At 38.4% G+C, this 23,235-nt stretch overlaps 1 protein-coding gene and 2 long non-coding RNA genes across 9 annotated transcripts; 1 reads left to right on the top strand and 2 right to left on the bottom strand.

The window, feature by feature from the left end:
• Nucleotides 1-2,750: 2,750 nt before the first annotated feature.
• LOC309509225 lies at nucleotides 2,751-3,897 on the bottom strand. 4 transcript variants are annotated; one of them, XR_014209826.1, is made up of 4 exons: nucleotides 3,548-3,897; nucleotides 3,328-3,436; nucleotides 3,146-3,235; nucleotides 2,751-3,024 (listed from the first exon to the last, which is right to left on the bottom strand). It is a non-coding gene; the product is annotated as an uncharacterized lncRNA (long non-coding RNA). The 4 variants fall into 4 exon arrangements; XR_014209827.1 differs by having other exon boundaries at nucleotides 2,751-2,997; XR_014209828.1 differs by having other exon boundaries at nucleotides 2,751-2,973.
• LOC309509226 lies at nucleotides 3,602-6,619 on the top strand. The gene is made up of 2 exons (XR_014209829.1): nucleotides 3,602-3,736; nucleotides 3,896-6,619. It is a non-coding gene; the product is annotated as an uncharacterized lncRNA (long non-coding RNA).
• An 8,916-nt stretch (nucleotides 6,620-15,535) lies between these two features.
• Nucleotides 15,536-23,133, bottom strand: LOC309509905 (myelin-associated glycoprotein-like). Of its 4 annotated transcripts, XR_014210112.1 has the most exons (9): nucleotides 22,668-23,132; nucleotides 21,906-21,997; nucleotides 21,391-21,786; nucleotides 18,327-18,641; nucleotides 17,902-18,165; nucleotides 17,725-17,818; nucleotides 17,591-17,633; nucleotides 16,007-16,331; nucleotides 15,536-15,919 (listed from the first exon to the last, which is right to left on the bottom strand). XR_014210112.1 is itself a non-coding variant. In XM_082184896.1 (8 exons), the coding sequence occupies exons 2-8, from the start codon at nucleotides 21,991-21,993 to the stop codon at nucleotides 16,107-16,109; spliced, it is 1,422 nt and encodes a 473-aa protein (XP_082041022.1). In that variant the 5' UTR covers nucleotides 21,994-21,997; nucleotides 22,668-23,133; the 3' UTR covers nucleotides 15,536-16,106. The 4 variants fall into 4 exon arrangements, 3 of the variants coding, with proteins under 3 accessions (XP_082041022.1, XP_082041020.1, XP_082041021.1); XM_082184896.1 differs by having other exon boundaries at nucleotides 15,536-16,331; nucleotides 17,725-17,815; nucleotides 22,668-23,133; XM_082184894.1 differs by having other exon boundaries at nucleotides 15,536-16,331; nucleotides 22,668-23,131.
• Between the last annotated feature and the right edge of the window lie 102 nt (nucleotides 23,134-23,235).

Below are 23,235 nucleotides of genomic sequence, written 5' to 3'. Positions count from 1 at the left end.
TACAATTATTGTTCTCGGGTTCAGTAGAGCTGAACACCTCATATGTAATAGTTATGTGTAGGAGGGTGTACCATGTGCAGTCATTGAAAATAAGTAATTTTTTATGTTCTTCACAGAAAACTTTCTTTTAGCAAACATTGAAAACGGGTCCCACAGACCCGAACACAAGCTACAATAACAAAGAGACCAGTAATACAATTAATTACATTTTTATTTAAGTAAAATTTATGACAACATGCTTTTGCAATGTTCCCTCACTGTCACAGACAGAATTAGTTTCTTTCCACCTCAAAGGAGCCTGAAGTCCTTGTTGAGGGGTTGCCTGTCGGGCCTGTTACCCCCCGGTCCCTAGCACCAATGAGCCACTTGGAGACCGCCTTCTCGTCATCTTTACGGGTGATTTGGCTGGTCATGGCGTTTTTCTTTAAGCCTCCTTCAAGAAACAAATATAATGGTCACTTACTTCATATGTGCCAACACAACTCTCAGCCAGGACTGTAAAGACAACTATGTTAAAGGAATAGTTCACTTTAAAATGAAAATTCTGTCATCATATACTCACCCTCAAGTTGTTTCAAACCTGTATGAATTTCTTTCTTCTGCTGAACAGAAAGTAAGATATTTAGAAGAATGTCAGTAACCAGACAGTTTCTGGTGTCATTGACTTCCATAGTATATATATTTTTCCTACTATGGAAGTCAATGGGATCAGTAACTGTCTGGTTACTGACATTCTTCTAAATATCTTACTTTCTGTTCAGCAGAAGAAAGAAATTCATACAGGTTTGAAACAACTTGAGGGTGAGTATATGATGACAGAATTTTCATTTTAAAGTGAACTATTCCTTTAAGAAAAGCGCTATATAAATTAAGATTATTATTAGAAATACAGACATTCTCTTAAACACACAAGCTAAGCAACTGAGAGACATGTGCGAACACAATGCTTAGCCAGGACAACAAATGCTCCATTAACAATATTTAAAATCGACATGTTTATAATGTTAGGGTATTGTGACACCTTTCTATTATCGGTACAACTTAAAACATTATCCACATGCACACCTACCATATAATACTTCATACAGTTTTAAGGCCTTGAACTCTCTCTTCCCATTTCGGCCCAGAAAGTTATACTGCCTGGATAGGCCATGGTCTAGGAGGAAGGTCATCATCCTTTTTGTGGCCTCGTCAACAGTCCCCCCCCCCCCCCCCCCCCCCCCCCCCCCCCATGTCAGTCACAGCTGCAACCTGAGGGGGAACAAAGGCAATACAAAGCTATTTTATCCACAGTATATTGCTCACTGGCGTAAACCACTCAACATGAAAAAACTGCCAGAAGCATGGGTGTGAGCTAGGGGTGGAACGGTACATGTATTCGTATTGAACCGAAATGGTACGGGTGTCACGGTTCGGTGCATGAATATACACGGAGAATACACGGTATAAAAATAAATAAAACTTGCGTGCAAATTAATGTAATGCGGAACATTGTGCCTTTGTCAAACTGTAACCTACAACTGTCACCCAACCAAAATCTCTCTCACACACACCCCCCCCCCCCCCCCCACACACACACACACACACACACACTGTTTAAAAGCAAAAAATATTTATCCAACCCCATTTAAAAACAGTCTGTCGGTGCCGTCTTTTGGACATTCATCATATTGCATTGGTTTTCATTTCTTGAACAGAGCACTAATCTGTTTATTTTTAAGTTACATATTCTACATTGATTAAAAAAGAAAAAGAAAATGTTTTTAATGGTAGTATTATTTTATACAGAAATAAAGTATTTATAATTCAGATGAGAATAAAGTTAGTGTTAATTAAAATTATGGAAAACAAAAATATTGATCTGAAATATAGCAAATTAATTTTAAATTCATTCAGGTACAATTACCAAACATATCTAAACAAAGAAAAAATATATTTTTGTCTTTTAATTAATTTAAACTAATTATATAAAATTGTCAGTGCACTACAAATAAACTGGTTCTATGCCTTTACTTTATTAATAAAACTTATTTAAAAAATACAAGGCTTAAGACATTTATTTTACTTTGGTGGTACAGACTGATATGCAAAATAAAATAAAAATGCTTTTTTTTTTTTGCTTTTCCCTCCCTTTTCCTTCCCTCATACCGAACCGTAATGTCTGAGCCAAGGTATGAACCGAACCGTGACTTCTGTGTCCATTCCACCCCTAGTGTGAGCACACCTGGGGAGTTTCAGATCAAATTCACTGCAAGCCCCCCAATAACAATTTTATTGAGTTGCACTACCCTAGACTTAACATACATACCAGTTCGGACATGAAGTTTGGGTTTGCTAGTTTTTCTTCCATGATTTCCACATCCATAACTGTCTTTAGGGGGAAACCCTCTGGGGTAGAAGAGACGGTGGTGCTCATGTTGCCACGCTGTTGTAGAAGCGTTTGTAGCATCCTCCCCTGGATTCTTTGTGTCTCTTTCATCTCCTCAAGCAGTGTTAAGATGCGAACAAACATGTTGTCCCTGATTTGTCTTCGAGGGGTTTCTGGTGACGTGGTGACGTGGTGATGGGTTGAAACATCGGGCCATCTAAGGTTACCCGGTGCAAATGAAAAAGTAGACAACACAATACGAAGATCAAGCACATAGCACACAACTCAGTTCGCGGGCAGAGACAGACACAAGAACTCGATTCACTACAGAAAACTCATTGCGCTACAAGGAGCTCCTTGTCTGCACTGACCTGAGGGTGGATGGAGGCGGTGCAGGTGTCTGCACTGACCTGAGGGTGGATGGAGGCGGTGGAAGTGTAAGCACAGACCTGAGGGTGGATGGAGGCGGTGCAGGTGTCTGCACTGACCTGAGGGTGGATGGAGGCGGTGCAGGCGTCTGCACTGACCTGAGGGTGGATGGAGGCGGTGCAGGTGTCTGCACTGACCTGAGGGTGGATGGAGGCGGTGGAAGTGTAAGCACAGATCTGAGGGTGGATGGAGCCGGTGCACTGTTTAAAAATCCACACTGTAAAAATCTCGTACAACAACAACAACAACAAAAAAACACACACAAAAAAGCCAAGAATCAAACCACCCAACCAAAGGAAGCGATCATCACCAAAATGGTAAAAAAAATTACAGTGTGGAGGTGATTACCTGAGGGTGGGTGGAGGTGTAGGCCTGATTTGGCTGCCGGACCAATTGTCATCATCCTCATCCTCATCCTCACTGGACAAAATCACTCGCCTAGAAATGTATAATATACAAGCACAATCAACGAGTTTTTCAAATTCAAATTTTCATCATCCATTTAGTAGTAGTAATTCAAATAGCCTCACCTATTTTTGCGCTTCCCCCTTCCCGTCTTCTCTGTAGAATCGGACTCGGTTGGTACATCTGTGTTCTGTTCATACTCGACTAATTTTGTGCGGGCAATTTCATACGTTGCTTTGGGAAAGAGACAAATGAGTGGCAATTAGTTTCATTCAGAGCTAATTTAAACCGAATCAACAGTGAACTCATCATGTCAGAAAAATCTCATACAAATGGACACCTTACCGACTTTTCTCTTGACAGTCAACTTGTATGTCGCCCAGTCAGTGTGAGGGTCCTGTTGCTCTATGACCGCCTTTGCCATGTTCATCCTTGCTGGTGGCCAGTAGCATTCATCCTCCTCAGGCCCGATAAACCATTTGGTCGGTATAACTGCCAATCCTCCACTATTTATAAATTCTACTATTGCAAAAGGTAACATGCTTAAAGAAAAACAAATACATACAAAAAATTAAAACAATAAAAAAACAAAAAAAACAAACAAATAAGTAGCACACTAGTGCAGGAGTGGCAATGCCACATATCCAGTCTTGAGTGGCAATAACACCATTTTTGTTTTTAACTCCTCCACAGGTAACAGCTGCAAGTCTTCAGATAAATTAAAAACAAAAAGGATTCCAAGACATGATGAGTCCATTGGATAGGTGAAAAAGGATTTGGCAGTTTCAAAGAAATTACACAGGACTTTAACAGTTCCAGAATGTGACAAAATGTTCCGCACAGTAAGAATCCTTCCCCCTACAGAAAAACAGTCATCGCCACGAGAGGAGGAGATCAGTGTCTGTCCATCATTGTAACGCCTGTATTGTTCCCATGTTGCAATTGAATTAATCAATGGTCCAGAAAAGTGGAGCTGTTTAAGTGGGCTGAAAACTGATGTGGTCTTTTGGCTTGCCACTTTCTGCTTCTCATGGATCCGCCTGACGAGTTGTTGGACAGGGTTTTGAGGCCGACAGACAAGTTTTTTCAGTTTACCTAAGAATGTCTCAAAGGGAAAAGCTGAAACACTATCTAACGGACCGAATTTTCGTGCATCTTGAGCTAGGTGGATCAATGAATGCATGTTATAGCTGACAAATTCAGTGCCATAAATTGCAGCAAAATCTGTTACAAAGAGTTTCAAAATCTCCTCAGCATAGTCACAATTGTCAGGAGAACACAAGGCAGGACTCAGAAGAATTCTCATAGAGACCGATAGAAGTAAAAAGTTTCTGTACATTATACTGGGTATATTATTGAGGAGAACAACAGGGCCAGTGTAAAGTAAAAATTGCCGAAGCTCTGTAGCTTTCCATGTGCTGAATTCAAACAAGGATCGTGGTTTCCTTGCAAAATTGCTAGGTAAATATTGCCTGATAGAAACCATATATGCTGACATTACAACAAAGAACTTCATAGATTGCCTGCATTTCAGCGGCCCCTTCAACCAAAGAAATATTAACTGACGCATTGCCCCCATGCACACAAGGTGCATATAATCTAACACAAAACTGGTAACTAAACCTATACCCAGATCATTTAGGGGGAGGCTGACAGTTGGTGCTGTTGATAGCCTTGCCTACCAAATTGCTCATCTGTCCTGAGCTCTGCTGATATTTCAGGATAAGCCACCTTCCCATTAATGTACTGGCCTTTTTGAGTGCACCTCTCACACCCATAATAGCCTGTATGGCCTTTGGAGCATTTAAGAAAGGCACGAGCAGGTGCATCACAAATAAAAGCATCGGGTAATGGTACCCTGAAATGTACACCATTGTACACAATACCACTCTGAGAAACGGCTTTCATATCTACAATGAATTCTTGTAAATACTCTTGCACATTTGCGGGTTTGGACGCACCCGAGTACACTCCAATTACAAAGACACTACACTCTGGAATTTCCTTAATCATACCCAGAATAGGCCACAGACTCATACTGGAGCTACGGAATAAGGGCAATCCATCAATGTTAATTCGAAGTGTGAGAGTATCAGTCACATTTGCTAAATGTCCTAAAGATGTTAGTTCAGCTATGAGAGCATTTTCGATTCCAAAGTGGTAGTAGGACCCCCCAGCCATATTCGCCACATTGCAAGATCTGTCAGTTGACATAAGAGTTCTGCCATCCATTGGGATATCAAGGCCCTTTCTCCTTAGGATTTTATGAAGTGCAGACAGTGCTGTTTGTGGTATGTTGAATTCTGCAGCCCACTCTGCAAGCCCATGCGAATCATCATCATTATCATCTTCCAAGTCAGAACATTCATCTCCATGCAAATCACAGTCACTATCACAACCAGGCACCCAGTTTTCAGAATCCAAATCATCAAATGAGGAAATGTTAAAATCATAAAAAGAATCTGAGGAATTTTCATCTTCTAAATCATTTGATGAATTCTCATAACAAATCTCATCACAAGCATCGTAGAAAGTGTCCGTGGAATCTTCGTTTTCAGTATGCTCTAACAAATCATCCAGTGGGTTTTCCTTTTCAGAATCATGTGCCAACAAATCATCAATCATAGACTCCTTTTCAAGTAGACGCAAATGTTCCTCCACTTTCGCTGATATTTTCCTCCTTTTAGTTCTTTCTGAACACCCCATTATTTCTATAAAAAAAAAAAGAAAATAAAAAAAGCATTTTAGTTTTTAGCTATGATTACAGGGGATCGGGAATGACAAACTCTAGAGTACAATTGCAATTCATATAGTTTGGTGAAGCTGGTATTAATGTGGCTGATTTTACCTACTGTTCTTCTAGTAGCCTTCAATTTGATCAGTACACTATTTTAAAGATAGCATTAATCTCTGTTAAGGCCTAACCTTTTACTATCGTGTGTCAATTGATTTCGATTAAAGGGGTGGTTCAGGATTTTCGACATCGGACCTCATTTTCAAGTGAGCCTGGTTGTTATTCATCAGTGGAGACAGTTTTCAAAAAAATTCATCCAGTCCTTACTTTTGGATAGTTCGCCGGTGCTAGGCTAGCGCGAGTCAACGGTGCACGTTAGCCTTCCATTAAAAACAGTTTTACCCACTCCACAGTACACCAAAAGCAAATAAATTATAACGCCAGACTGTCGATGTAATGTCTGTTGAGAGAATAATGTTAGAAATCAAACTACCCTTTCATCACATTGCATTAGTTATAATTTGTTCCCTGTATTTATAAGCAGTCTACAGCAGCGGCGGAGTTATATTTGGTTACCTAGGAAACCGAGAGAGCCGGTCCACATAACAATCACGCAAGTGTATTTACCTGCCGATGATGATGAGACTTTTGCCTGAGATGCAAGAGCACTTTGATTTCTAACATTATTCTCTCAACAGACATTTACATCGATAGTCTGGCGTTATAATTTATTTGCTTTTGGTGTACTGTGGAGTGGGTAAAACTGTTTTTAATGGCAGGCTAACGTGCACCGTTGACTTGCGCTAGCCTAGCACCGGCGAACTATCCAAAAGTAAGGACTAGATGAATTTTTTTGAAAACTGTCTCCACTGATGAATAACAACCAGGCTCACTTGAAAATGAGGTCCGATGTCGAAAATCCTGAACCCTTTAACTGTCATATCGAGTATTTCATTACTCCCAAACAGTCGTATATTAATATATCAGAACTATTAGTATAATTGTAGAGATTGTTTAGGGAGGATATAGAGTGTATTTGCTGTACATATGGACAGTTAATCATCATTTTAAAGGGAAAGTTTCTCCTTTATACTGATAGAGACTCTTGGCTGTGGCTCAAATCTAGTGAGCGACTTTGCTAAACAGCATTATTGGGATCAAATTTCGCTTATGATGCCTTAAATATATTATAGATGACCCACAAATATTTGAAATGCTCAAAATGCTGCCTATGTAGACAGCATCTGTGTAAGCATCTGTCTATATAATATATAACAGAGTTTTTGTTAGAGGAAGGGACATTTAACATCATACAATTGACATGGATTGACATTAAACCCGAATTATCTTCACCTAACAAAGAAGTACCATGGTGCCACTATGTTTTACTGTGGTTTAACCATGATATTCTTTGAAGTATCCAACGTTACCAGAAAAAATGATAGGCTAAATAACTAAAACGAGATTTAAATGAATAACAATATATTAAAATGTGTAGAAAACAACATAATATAGCTTAATAGAAACTAGACATTTTCCAAATAATATTTTAGACATATTTATAATATTAATTATTTACAGTCTAAATTGGGTCTTTCCTCAAGAAACTATATAGATTGCTTTTAAATGTTAGTGTGGATGTCCGTGGCGTCTAAAAGATTGAAAACCCCTGCCTTAGTATACCTGTGCTATTAGTGTGGTTCCATGGTATTCCTTTGAGTAATTTGGAGCGGCATGTAAATACTTTGGTAAATTAATATGCTAGTCATACAGTCGCATGATATGTCTTAAAGCACGTCAGTCAATATCCAATTACCATGTTATTTACATTCACCGTCCAATAAATTCACTGAACATCCTGTTATACTAGTAAATGCATCACGTAATGGAAGTAAATTGGGTTGTGAATGCTGTTTCTTGCTGATTATTAACCTGCAAATTAGTTCATGACCTATGACCTTTTCCCCCCAAATGCTGCCCACATCCCCATCAGGTGTAGGTTGCTATGACGACGACCCCTTTCAGGTTGTATGTCATTTAATCGTGGCACTGATCACGTCAGCAATCCAACACCTCTAATGTAACCCAGCTCCGATTTAGCCTGTTTTATTTAGGTTAGCTCATGGGTATTGTGTTGTGGGTTAGTCAGTTAGTTAGTTAGAGCATGAGGATCAGGTGTGTGAAAGTGTCTCGGAGGACTGAGGTGTGTTGTGTCTCTGGTTTTAGATGGTGTGTTTCTGATCGCTCTGTAACTTTTGCTTTGCTCTTTGGCTCAGGCTAGCGGATGTTCCGGCCGTCTCCATGGAGTTTCCTCAGATGACACGTCGGTTCACTGCTCGGGGATTTGGGTGAGTGTGTCCCGTACCACTGCACAACACGCGTGTTCCTGATCCATGGTGATGTAGTCGCTCTGAGCCTGCTCTGATAGCCACAAACACAAGCAGCCTCATCCCAGAGTCCTCAGCGTTCAATTTAAAGCAGGTCGTGTTGCTCCTGGAAGCTGATTGGTCGATACAGCGTTCCAGTGTTTATCATCGCACCGCATCCATAGAGCCCAGCTGCTAACGTACATGTCACTGTAGACCTACAAGCGGAAGGATGATACTAGATTTAAATATTAAAAAAATATTTGTATTATATAATAACTAGTGCTGGGCAAAGATTAATCGCGATTAATCGCATCCAAAATAAAAGTTTGTGTTTGCATAATATATGTGTGTGTACTGTGTATAATTATTTTGTATATATAAATACACACATATGCATGTATATATTTAAGATTTTTTATTTATTTATATATAAATTATTTATATTTATATATAATATAAATTATGTATAAATACATATACAGTATATACATGCAAATATTTCTTAAATAAATACATGCATATGTGTGTATTTATATATACAAAATAATTATACACAGTACACACACATATATTATGCAAACACAAACTTTTATTTTGGATGCGATTAATCGCGATTAATCTTTGCCCAGCACTAATAATAACCACTCAAGACCGCTGCATGTATCAATGTCCTTTATCTGTGAAATAGATCTTTTATAAAATAAAAATAAAATATAACTATAATAACAAGTAAAATAAATACAAATATTCTACTTTATAATTTTGCAAATATTGTCTCATTCATATTATATATATATATATATATATATATATATACTTATAATAAGGATTTTATATTTGATTTATTATATTTATATATTTTTTATATATTACCAAAGGTAAAATGCATTATAATATTTGCAGATTCCTTGTTTTAATGCAATATACTTTCTAAAGATGTAACAATGAATAGATACGTTTTATTATATATTATAACTGTGCATTAGAGGTGCATTACAAGTAAAGTGTTGCCATAATATATATATGGTTGATTTGAAGTAAATATTCTACTTTATAATTGTGCAAATATTCTCTCCTAAAATTAAATAAATATTCTTCTATCTATCTATCTATCTATCTATCTATCTATCCAATTGACATGGATTGACATTAAACCCGAATTATCTTCACCTAACAAAGAAGTACCATGGTGCCACTATGTTTATCTATCTATCTATCTATCTATCTATCTATCTATCTATCTATCTATCTATCTATCTATCTATCTATCTATCTATCTATCTATCTATCTATCTATCTATCTATCTATCTATCTATCTATCTATCTATCTATCTATCTATCTATCTATCTATCTATCTATCTATCTATCTGCACACAATACATTGTTAGAGCTGAAGGACGTTGTTTGGCAAAGGTTATAAATCGACAAAATAAAATGAGGCCCTTAAATATTGTTTTCCTCTCATGGCTAATTATGGTACTTATTCATATTTGACACATTTTATAGTTTATTGGTCATTTTAAATTAGTTTGAATTTCAAAAGCATAACAGAATTGTCCCCATAAGCAAACTGTGTCTCACTGCATGAGAAACATGAATCAGAAGAGAGACATCCTGCGTTTTATGTAATATTGAACACATAAACAAAGCCCAGAAACAAAGAAGCCCACATTTGAATGATGATTTTTTATTTTTTTTATGGAGACATTGTTCTCATTTCTCAAAGTCACTGTAGAGCTCTTGCAAACAGCACAAACGGTTATTCTAAGAACTTCAGATCGGATCCCTCGACGTTCAGCCTTCGTTCGTCCCGGCCTAGTGACACAGTTTTTAGGTACGTTTGTTAATGTCATAGTGGAAGCGTTTAGGATCCGTCTCTGTGGCCAATCAGAATGCAGGAGGAAACTTCATCAAACAGTCCTCTCATTTCAACAAGACCAAGCAATGTTGTGTTTTTATGTTTTATGGGGACTTTTTACCGATATAATCATTTTATACTGTACAAAGTGTAACATAATTATGCAAATAATACAATATTCGAATAAAAAATATTTATGCTGCTAAGGGTGGAGTGTTGCTGGAAAACTGTCAAGGAACAGAAGTCTGCTGTGTATGTATACATTATCTTGTTAATTGAGTTGATTATGTGCTCCTCTTGTGTTAATTAGGTTAATTATCTGAATGTGCTCCACCTGAAATTTGTTAATAAAACATCATATAGTAAACATAACACTGTTATTGACCAGTAAGCATCAAATACCGGAATTATTCATTTTATAAGATGTATATTTTTATACTAGCAAAATATAGTGAAGGAGGACAAGAAAAACAACAACAGTAAAAACCTTTTGTTATGCAACACAACACACAGGATGTCAAGTAATGGTGCTGTGACGTCACGCAGAGGCGGCCCTTGCCCCATTCGAATCTCAATAATCTTGAAGACTGTCTGATTCTACTAGCTCACTCAGGCCCTGTTTAAGATGCGTTTTGGTTGATCAGATCAAGTTGACGAGGGAGACACATCCCCGTTTACACCTGGTGTTTTAATCTGTTTCTTTTGTCCACTTTCGACCACTTCTGTCCTGATTTCTTTGAAGGGAGGGTGTGGGCAGGTAAATGTATATGCTTTTTCAGATCGTTCGATCTTAATGGATGAAATAAGCTTGTGCAATCTACACATGAACAGGCACTTTCTGCTCTGACAGCCGCAAGACCACGTGTTACAAATCAGGAATGGTGAGAAAACATTGTGCTTGATACTTTTTTCGTCTTCAGACAAAACTTGCGTCTTCAGCCGACAGAGTTTAAATCCCGTCTGGCTATAGCGTGCTTCCCATAATGTTTGTGTCATGGGTGACAAAAACGCTCAGCGAGCGGAACCCTCTTGACGAGTCACGAGTTTCCCGAGGGAACGATTTGTGTGCGACACATCCCACTCCGGGGGCTCGTTCTTCGTACGTCGCTAACTCACTTAGCTGGATCTGATTGTTGGCGATTTGGCATGATCTTGGATTGTTTGGTTCTTCGACGCTCATCCTGAACTTGCTGTCATAGCAACAGGTGCGCAATCTTAAACCTGCTCGCGAGCAGGCTTATTTCATGTTAACAGGATTAGATCCCTGCTTTATAAGCGGAGCTGATACGGGAAGTCCAGCGCAGCGCGATAGTGCACTTTCAGAGATATTTTTTTTTTTCTCGTGACTCGTGAGATTGTCGTTTACATGATTAATTTGTTGGAAACGCATTTATTTTTGACTTGTCGGAGTCGGGCTTTAACTACAGCACAAACTGTTTGCATTGCCCTAAGATTATTTGCGAGTGGCTCTTTCCTTTACACTATTGGAGATGCAGAGAACTTGATGGAAAGTGCTGTCTGTCGTGTCATTCGGAGTTTACCTGGCGCTTTTAGGTTTAAAAAACAGTTTTAGGTTTTTTTTGTGGCATTTCCAAGCCACTTAAGACCCAATGTTGTAAAGAAGTTTTTTTAAAGCAGTTTTTTTTAGGCTATCATAATGAAGATCATGTTTTTGAATTTTTATGAAGATCATGCAATCATGACCATACCGATTACAGTATAAGTCACTCAGGCTTCACTAACGTGATTGGTACCATAGACTATAGACCATATCTCAAGGCCTCAATGAAGGGGATTATGTGAACAGAAAGGGGGTTCACAATGTAAATGTGCAGCCCAGTTACTATTGTGATTCTTAATATTCCAGATTAGTAATATTATATCAAATTAAAAAAAGGCAGTTGACTAAAATCTTCCATATCACAAATGTGAAAGCAAAATGGCCAGGATCTGTGCATGACTTAAGCATTTTCAGAGATTCACATTATGCACATTATTTGAAAGTGGTAAGGACAGTTCCACAATTAAATATCAAGCTCACTGTATTACATACACTTATGCTGATCCTAACAGAACTGCATTTTTTCATAGGTGATTATGACATGTTCCTCAATCCAGCGATACTAATCATAGCCGGCAGGTGTGTTCGAAGAACCTAATTAAATCCACTCTCTGTTTGTGAGCTCTAGGAAGGAACATATTGCTGTGGAAAAATCCTTACCTTCGGACTTACTGTCTGAGCTCCGAAGATATACAGCATTGCCGGCCATTAACTTACTCTCTCACTAAGGCCTGGTTCACACCGGACGCAGAAGCGACGCGGAAGCGGCGCGGAGCGGAGGCCGCTTCCTTTCGGCGCCCATGTTGAAGCGCCAGTTTCGGCGTCTGGTCTATTTTTTGCGCGAGCCGCGAGTGATCCGCGTCAATTCCGGCAGGAAGTCACACCAAGAAACACGAGACAATCAGGTCAATTGTCAAAATATAAGCAATTTTCTAATTAAAATACCGCGAGTGACAAATGCGAACACACAAACAAACAGGGAAACAGCGAGAGAGAGAGAGAGAGGCAGGCTCTCCTCCTGTCTACTCGCACTGGGAAACAGGAAGAGGAAAATGGATTTAATAAATCTGAAGAGAGGATGTATATTTCAACGGTATATCTACACTACTACTGTCTACCATATTCTCTCTCTGGCTGCGTGTGTGTCTCGACAACGGATTAATAAAAGAAGTGTACAAACTTCTTGGTTACAGAAACATGGTGTATTCATTTTATGAGGTTATTTACTTACCCATGATGTAAAAAATAGCTCTGAATAAACAACAACAACTGAGCAGACGCGCTTGTCGAACTTTCCGTTCCGCGCCGCTTCCGCGTCCGGTGTGAACCAGGCGTAATGTGCCCCGACGAAAGTGTTTATTACTGAGAAGAATCCCTACCTTCATACTCACCGCCTGAGTCCTGGAGTATGCAGCATCGCTCGTGAAGTAAACTTTTAATCCACTGTCTCACTCACGTGCATGGACGAAAAGTATTCTGTACTGAGAAGAATCCTTACCTTCCTACTGACCGTCTGAGTCCTGAAGTATGCAGCATCGCTGAGGAAGTAAGCTTTCAAATTACTCTCTCTCTAATGTGCCCCGACGAAAGTATTCTGTACTGCAAAGAACCCTTACCTGTCTACTCACCGTCTGAGTCCTGGAAGTATGCAGCATCGCTGGTGAAGTAAGCTTTTGAATCATTGTCCCACTACTGTGCACCAACGAAAGTATCCTGTACTGAGAAGAATCCTGTACTGAGAAGAATCCTTACCTTCCTACTTACCGTCTGAGTCTGGAAGTATGCAGCATCGCTGGTGAAGTAAGCTTTTAAACCACTGTCTCACTACTGTGCACCGACCAAAGTATTCTGTACTGCGAAGAATCCTTACCTGTCTACTCACCGTCTGAGTCCTGAAGAATGCAGCATTGCTGGTGAAGTAAGCTTTTAAGCCACTGTCTCACTCACGTGTACTGACACAAGTATCCTGTACTGAGAAGAATCCTTACCTTCCTACTTACCGTCTGAGTCTGGAAGTATGCAGCATTGCTGGTGAAGTAAGCTTTTGAATCATTGTCCCACTACTGTGCACTGACGAAAGTATCCTGTACTGAGAAGAATCCTTACCTTCCACTTACCGTCTGAGTCTGGAAGTATGCAGCATCGCTGGTGAAGTAAGCTTTTAAACCACTGTCTCACTCACGTGCACTGACGCAAGTATCCTGTACTGAGAAGAATCCTTACCTTCCTACTTACCGTCCGAGTCCTGAAGTGAGCCGTATCATTGGCGAAGTCGCCGTCAGGGCGAAACTGCGACGTTCGATCAGTACCTACCCGTAGCTGAAGAAGACCTAGAGGACACTGAAGTCTATCACGCTTGTGCTCATTGATAAATTGTGTTCAATAAAGATTGTTATTCCTTTGAAATTATCTCTTGTCTGTGTTGTCCATCTGTTGCGGACCTGTGGTGTCGGCTCCTCACGGTGGTGTCTTAAGTCAGGGGTGGCTGGTCATCCGAGTCCGCCCCGGCCCGCACCGGTGACATTTGCATTAGTTCAGTAGGTGGAGAGTAGGAAGTCTTCTGTGGCTGTTCGAACGCATTCGACCATGTGAGCATTTACTCTGCAAAAGCAATCCAGTTGAATGCGTTTTAGACTACCTCTGGAAGTGGTAGAAATTGGATAAGCTCTTGATTTGATTGATTGATCCGATCAACCAAAACACATCTTTATACCAGGTGTAAACAGGGCCTTAGATTTATTGTGTGCACACAGGGACCTGGTGCTCAGACACCTCAGCTTCTTAGGGCTTCAGGTCAACTGGGAAAAGAGCAAGCTCTCCCCAGTGCGGAGCATCTCTTTTCTCGGGATGGAGTTGGACACGGTCACTATGACAGCACGTCTCATGAACGAGTGTGTCCAGTCGGTGCTGAAGACAGCGGTTCCACTGAAACAATGAGACTACTTCAGCATGGCTTCAGACTCGAGTGACATGGCACCCTGTTATACTCACAGTCATATGGACACGGTCACGCTGATGGAGTTCCTCATATGTCTTATTCAGACGCAGTATCTCGTTCCCCTTCTCAAGGAACCATAGATATATTTGTAACCCGAAACGTTTCATGGGTATGGTTTTGTTACTTTTGATCACTCAGAAGCACTTAATTTTTCTGAGCTCATGGGCAAATCAATGAACATTGCCTGGAACATATTTATTTGTTCTTTATTACTAACTATTTGCTGGTATTTTTTGCACTATTTAGTTAAAATGTAAAACATTGACTACAATTATATGAATTTGTGTCAAGAACCGTTGTCTGTTATTGTACATTGTATTGTAATTAAACTTGCTGTATGATTTAAATGAGGTGACATCAGTTTTAACTAGAATCTCCTCACACCATACACCATAAATCCACACAAACCTCACAAACCTCACAGTACAGATTTTGTATGAACTTTAAATAAATGAGCTGTTAATTACATATAAGAATATAGTGAATAATGATAGAAAAATAGTAAGTGAGAAAGAAAAAAGTCAAATGTAGTTCCTGTAGATCTGAGAAGAGTTTTAACTGAACTTAAAGCAGAAGTGTCCAAATATTTCCTCATCCTGCAACAACTTTTAAAGTTGTGTAAAGGCTGAGATATGAGCACTACCCACCATCTCAATGACACATTTGCTTGGATGGGATTTTTTTAACATTGCATCAGGAGGATATTTATTATTGTTTTCTGATTTGAATGCAGTTTAAATAAATTGACACTGAATGTGTAGGGTAATCTGAAAAGAGTGCAGCCTTCCAAAATATGATTGATAAAACTTAATTTTTCAAACATTCTCAACCATTTATTAACTCAAATGGCCACAAAAAGTACACAGCATATACACATCAAATAACATATTTCATCAACTTCACTACATGTGTGAATGGATGTATGAATGTGTGTATATATACAACATTTCAATCAACCAATCAGATTTGAGGGACAAGTTCAGAGCTTATGTCAAGTTTAGGCTTACAACTAGGGTTAGTACATCAGTGTTATTAACCTATCATCTCCCTTTGATTTTAGGGATAAGTTATGGGTAGGGTTAGTTTTAAGGGTAGGGATAGGGTTAAGACTCAATTTTCAGACAGGAATGTTGTTCCAGGACCAGGTTCAACAAAATATGATGATCCAGGAACATGGCAAAAAAATCATGGTGACCTATAGTTTAACAAGATAAAAAAAGTTGTATTATTTTAATATTTTATATATATTTATATTTTATATAAAAGAAGTAACCAAGCATACATATTATTATAGGTGCCCAATAATTATATTCCTTTTAAATGCTGGGGTCTAGTGTATTATTTCACTACTTAGGCAATGTTACATTTGTTTGTCCATTTGCTCAACACTTTTGATTCTTGTTGTTTCTCCCTGTCACTTGAATCTCAGCATACTCTGTCTGTGGGCCATTGTTTGAGTGTTCTCTTGTCATGTCGCCCGTCTGGAGTTTGGAGAAGTCAATCTCTCCATAGTGGAGATCATCAGTTTCTTTCTTTTCACTTTTCTTGCTGGTCGCAATGGAACTGTTAGCATAGACAGCCACCATGTCACTGTTTTTATCCGTAGCCTGAGGAAAAGAAGTCATTTTAAGATTATTATTTTTGAAATCACTTAAATTCATCTGCAAATTAAGTATTGTTTGAGGAGATCCAATAATGAGTGAGTCTTTAGAAGATTAGAAGAAAACAATTTACTTTTAACAACATTCAGTGACTCTTTCTGCAGATTACATTGGTACAACAATAGGTGGCGACAAGGGACTGTCTTAATGAGTGAATCATTGATTCATTCACTCAACTTAATCATTCATATAGGCTGCATCCGAAAACTTAGGCAGCTGACATGTTGCCTCGCTGCCTTAATAGGCAATGACACCACAGACAGCGTATGCGCACGAAAGTACCTTCTGAAACTGATTTCGGACAGATGTCTGAGGCAGTGTAGCAGTTTAATGATCTACAGCAAAATAGAGCGAGTGTTGGTGAGAACTAAACAAATATTTACTAACTACAGTATTCATTTCTAAAAAAAATTGGTCAAAAATGTACATTCACACACAAACTGACCAACAACCGCAACTTTCAGACGCCATCTTTCTTTTTCTAGCTCAACTGTCACCAAATGGAACGCACAGGATTGTGGGATATCAAAGGAAGCAAAAGATAAATCTACGCTGCTTTCAAAAATAGATCAGATGAAGGGATCTCAGGAGACAGGAAGTGAAGCTAACATTAAATTCGGACATGCATTGATGCCGTCCTACCTTGGAATGCGTCCTCCGAAGGCAGCATTTTTAAGTTTTTAGATGCCGCCATAACTTGACAGCATCTGAAATCGCATACTACCCTACTATATAGAAGGTGAAAAACAGACTATGTGACAAAAGAAGTACAGTATGTCCGAATTCACAGTACTCATTAAAGAGTAGGCAAAAAGTACCCGGATGACCTACTTCTTTCGGCGAGATTCTGAAGTGTGCATTTGATGGACTATCCATGAGGCAATGGGAGAGGATTTACGAATGGCAGTGAAGCGGCACAACTGCCGCTGGTAGGCCACATGATAATGACAAAGCGAATGTAGTACGTCCAGATAACATTACTAAACACATTTATTTATGCCATTGTGAAGTAATTACTTATTCAAAAAAATATATATATTGTGAATTGCAATTGCAAAGGCTAATTCTGTTAATTCGTTTGGAACATTTTTGTTGTGGACAAAACAACTTACAATATTTTGTTTAAAATGGAAGTTACTTAATGCTAATGTCTTGTTTATTGAAGTGTTTCATGTCTTTTAGTAGGACTCTTATAAAAAACCCACCTGATCTCTTCCTATGACATGGGCCTGACTTGATGTCTTTGTTCTGTTGTAAAAAATAAATGAAATAATTAAGTAATTAAATAATTTAATTAATGAATTAATATACATATATATTTCTATTATTATACATTTACCTCATACAGTAAAAAAATACTGCAGACAACAGAAAAAAAGCCAAAAGTCCTCCTGTACAACCATATATAACACGCTGAGAGAATGCACTCTCTTCTAAAATACAACAGAGTTAATCAGGATTGTGTTTTAAACAGTATTCATAAATCCAGTACATCTGAAGCCAATGCTTCATTTACCTTCAACTGTGAGCTGGATCTCTGCTGATGTCTGGTTTCCATGTTTATTTTGTGTAATGCAGAAGTACGATCCTGTATTATTATGAGTTACGATTAAACTAATCTTCTTTCCCTGGGCTATTGGAATCTCCTGTCCACGTTTGTACCAGGTGTAGTTCATTTCTCTTGATGGACTGGCTTTGCTTTTGCAGGTCAAAGTCACATTAGTGTTAAGAGAGACTGAAGCAGATGGACTGACGGTGATGTGAGTTTCTTTTGGAGAAACTTTAACAGAAACACAAGCATATAAATAGGGAAAGCATGTAAAACACCTGTGCATAAGACATTTCTAGGAAGCTAAACACCAAATTCTGTTTAAGCAGCACTTTGTGCATTTAAGCACGCACAGGGCTATGTTAAAGGAAGTAAGCAGTCTAATCTCTTACACCAGATTTGTAGCATCACGGTGGTCTCCACAGTTGAGTCTTCAGATGTTTTTCTTGGATATGTAGCAGTGCAGGAGATGTTCTTTTTGTGATCCATATACGAAGCTTTGAAGGTCATGTTTGAAAACACTGACTGGGTTTTATCAGGTTTCTCCTGTAACTGTGTTGTAATGTGGGCAGATTCAGGGATGTTGGACCAGGATATTGTAGGAGGTTGTTTGGGGCAGGGGGCTTCAGCAGAGCAGCTCAGACTGACTGTTGTGTTCTCCATCACTTTCCGAACAGTGGGTTTAAGTTCAGGAGGTTGTGGTGAATCTGGGGTAAATGATTGTAGACATCATTAAGGAATACATGCAATGCATAGTCATGTTAGAGAGTGGGGTTTTCACACTTGTGGTGTGGTTTAGTACATTTGTGTTTTGTTGCTGTTAATGGTGATTTAAATGGCCCTATTTTAACGATCTAAGTGCATTTTATAAACCACACGGCGCAAGTGCACTTAGGGCGTGTCCAAATCCACTTTTGCTAGTTTAACGACGGGAAAAACTGTCTGCGCACCCGGCGCATGGTCTAAAAGGGTTGTCCCTATTCTCTTAATGAATAATGGGTGTGTTTTGGATGTAACGTACAAAAAAACAATCAGAGTGCAATTTCCCATTCGCTTTAAAGGCACAATATGGGATTTTTTCTCCACTAGGGGTCGCTAACCTATTTACAATAACAAAGGCGTAGATTGATGACGCAACATTTGCTATGAATTATGGATTTTGTCGTCAACGTCAAGCCGACCGATCTAATAATGTATATGGATTACTGAATACATCGATGCTTTTATCATGACTGTGATATGAAGCAGTTCGGGATTGCTAAGAGACAGCTATCAGCTCCAAACGCGATGCTAGTCCCGCGGATATAAAAGGAATATGGACATTTCATTCTACCGAACTACACGCAGAATTACTACTCACAGGTCAGTTTATTAGACAAATTAAACTTGAGAGGTAACGCAGCGCTGTTTCACTTGGTCTAACATTACACTATCACTCTAAACTGCATTTGAATGTGTTGAAATGTGTGTTAACGTTAGTTTGCCTGTATGAGACTAGCAGTTAGCTAGCTAGATCAACATTAGAATAACATACAGATCATATTCTAACATTTTATCATTGTTGAACTATATAACCTTGATTAGTTTTATGTAAATGTGCTCACCTGTTTAATAAAGTACATGTAGGAGTTGTCGAAGTCTCGGACGTGGAGCTCTCGTTTATATAGTGTCCATGGGAGCTCTCGACATCTCGAAAACACCGCGCTGATATTGATTCTCGGTTTAGTTCTCCTTTTTTATCCAAAGTCTGCTTGCCATGGTCCATAATGTTTGAACGAAACAACAACAGCGTGCAAATAGACATTGCGAACTACACAGTTGTCCGCGTCAGTTTGGTTACTATCAGAGGGCTCTGGTTCATAGCTCTGGTTGCCATGGCAGCACGAGCGGAAACCAGAGACAACACGGATATGACGGCATTGACGGCGACATAACGGAAATAAAGACACGGTCCGTGTCTTCGAATTAAAATATTAATTTCTCTGGATTTAGAAGTTAATTGGAACTGTCGGGATAATGTAAATACACAACTTTAAAAAATATATAACATAGATATAGTGATTTTTTATATTTTGAAATAAAAAAAAATACATATTGTGCCTTTAAAAGCCAGTTGCACTCGCGCCATGGCAGATTCGCGAGGTTAAAGTGTGCGAGCAGACCATCTACAAGACAGCCGGATTCCACCATATCTTTATGTACACAATAATAATCTTTTACATTGTAATCCTTTTATTTATTTTTTTATTTGGCATGTTTCTGTGCTGCTGCATGTCTCTGTGCATGTAATAAGCAGAGTGTACATGTGTTGTGGACCCGCCTATAGGCGCATTTTACTAATGCGCCCTTTAAATAACAAAAAAAAAAACTGCGCCATTGACTTTAGACCAGGGTTTAGTTGGCCAATGGTGCAGTCTATTTCAGTTGCCTCAAAATAGCAACGCGCTAACAATGCGCCTGAACACACCTCGTTTTCAGACTAGCACGCCCATGGGCGCACAAATAGGCGCAAATGTATTTGCTATTTAAACAACGAGGCGCAGGCCATGAAAATGATAACTGTGTCGGGCTGAAACTAACAAAAAACACTTGCATCACGCTTGACGCTGCATTGCGTCGGGTGTATGATAGGGCCCAGAGGGTTACTTGGCCCTATTCATGAAATATAAGCAGAATGCATTTTTGTTTTTCTGTTCGTAAAGCCATTCTTACATGATATACGAACATAGGTAGTTAAATATGATCAGAAATTTGTTCTACTGCCAATTAAACAGTTGCTGCGTCAGAAATCGAATAATTCCCTACTATGTAGTATCCTAAAAACAGTACGCCAAAAAGATTAGATCTAAAGATTAGATATGTCTGAATACATAGTGTTCGAAAAACAGTAGGCAAAAAGTCCATGACTGACCTACTACTTCCTTAGAGATTCTGAAGTGTGCATTTGATGGGCACTTTACTATCCAGTGAGACCACAGGAGAGGATTTATGAATGGAAGTGAAGCGACACAACTGATGCTGGTATGTCATTTGACAGTAACAACATGGCAGATATACAGGGATTACAATGTCTGAACTGAATTCATACTACCCACATTCATAATATATAGAATATACTTTTTTAACAGTCAGGAAGTAAATTCAAATTCAAATGTAGTACCTAGTCAGACAGTATGCAATTTCGTATGCAGTGAGTATCTTCCATCTATATTAATTCTATGTGTGGGCTAGTTTATAAAATGCAGCATCCATAAGACTGAGACTCTGAAGATATAGTTTCAGTCACAGTTTTTTGTACATATCGTAAAGTGTAAAAATGTATTTATTATCATTGTATACCAGCTACCAATTATGTAATTAACTAATATTTTCATGTCAGAAATAATGATTATTCTCAAAGGTTAAACAATTCCACTTTGGTATGTAGATTGTCTGTTCAGTGGAGATGACATTTACCTTTGACAGTGATCCTCACAGTCTTTACTGAATCATCTGATTCGGGGTTAAACGTTGCTCTGAACACATTTGGCTCCATTTCCAGTCTGAAGTAGTAAAGATCTGAATGATTCATCATGATGTTATAGAAGACAGTTGTGCAGTTCCTCTCACTGAGATTTCCAGTCATCTGTATGTCACTAAATCCTCGTATGATGTTTTTGCTGCTATTAAAAGCTATGAAACTGTTGTCATTAGCAAACTGTGGTATATTTTTTAACCAGATCCCATTAATAGATTTTGCCTTGTTACGTTTGTCCTCAAAATTGGAGATGTTGAATGTACAAGGAATCTGCACACAAGAGCCTGTCAGAGCTGTTACTGTCTCAGGCATCACTGCAGAGTAGATATCATCAGCTGAAACATAAAAACACATTAGTCAAGCTAGAGATTTGAGAATTTGGGTTTAAATTTCTATCAATGCACAATATAATAATACTCATCCTCATTCATAACGACAACAAAGATCTACCTACCTGAGCAAGTATGTATCAATACAGAGCTGATGAAAATGAAGGAAGTGATCTGGATTCCTGCCATCAGGGTTTGTGACGAGGATGACATTGGACTCAACAATAATCACAAATTAGTCCACAACACCATCACAGTTACACTTCATCACATATACAACATTTGTTCATTTCAATATTTGTTAGATTGATGATAAAACAATGAGTTACTATATTTTCACTGCTAGACTCACACAGCTACATGTATCCATGTTGAATAAGCTAAAAAAAATGCTTTATGTCGTAACATCAAAATGACAATTTATTCAATTTGATCTGACTCCATCAGCCTGACTGCATTTGGTTACATGAGCAAAAGTGATACATTTGAGCTGCAGACAAACATAAATGATTTTTATTCACTTAACTTCATAAAAAAATGAAAAATGTATACCAAATTATTTCCTCATTGTCACAAACTAATTTTTTTATTATTTTTTTTTTATTCCTGTAACAGTTACTTGATTCAGTAAAACTCACAGGAACTCACAGTCAGCTACTGCAAACTCTCACCACTATACAATAGCAACTCAGATCTCACTGTTTCTGCTATTTACAGATAATATGTAACTTGATCACAGATAACATGATCACCAACATGTTTATTATTTCACAGTTAAACTGTGAAATAATGAACATGTTGGTGATCAAGTTATAGCCCACATAAGACATTAAAATGTATTGTGTGCGAAAGAAAGGTAAAATGTTTAAATCTGTAAAAATTCTTACCTCAGAGAAAGTAGTTTCACTTACAAGAAGCAGAAGTGCCTAAAACTGTTCTCTTTGTGCAAACAGCCTTTTAACATGTTTCATGACGTGACATTGCAAAACACCCCAGTGTAATGTCATCAAACAGGAAGTTTTTTTTTCTGGGGAAATATAGGGGGGCTAAGCCTTTGTAAAAGAATTTTGTAAAATGCACTTTTCATGCACTTTTAGAGTAACGACGTGCTACTGCTACATGCTTCGACTTTAGCTAGCTTGCAACATCTACAGGTCAGGCAGCCTCACATAAACGTACTGAAGAACACATTTTTAATCATGACTAAAGTCTAAAGTATAGTGAAAACTTACTCTCTCTGTTCAAACTTACCACATAGCTTACATCTGTATGAATTCTCCAGTAAAGAGGATTTTCCTCTCCGTTTATTTTTAGCTAGCAGTCTTAAACCACAGAAGTAGCCTATGTTAACCAATTGCATTTTTTCTTTCTTTGACTATGAATTAACTATAATTAACTGACTGATTTAACTAATAGGACGTTAACAGTAAAAAAAAAAAAAAATAGGCCTATATA

The sequence above is a fragment of the Leuciscus leuciscus genome (assembly GCF_965113295.1).
Source record: "Leuciscus leuciscus genome assembly, chromosome: 11".
Taxonomy (NCBI): domain Eukaryota; kingdom Metazoa; phylum Chordata; class Actinopteri; order Cypriniformes; family Leuciscidae; genus Leuciscus; species Leuciscus leuciscus.
Note: the sequence above shows the minus strand (reverse complement) of the source record. Positions and strands in the feature narration are given on the sequence as shown.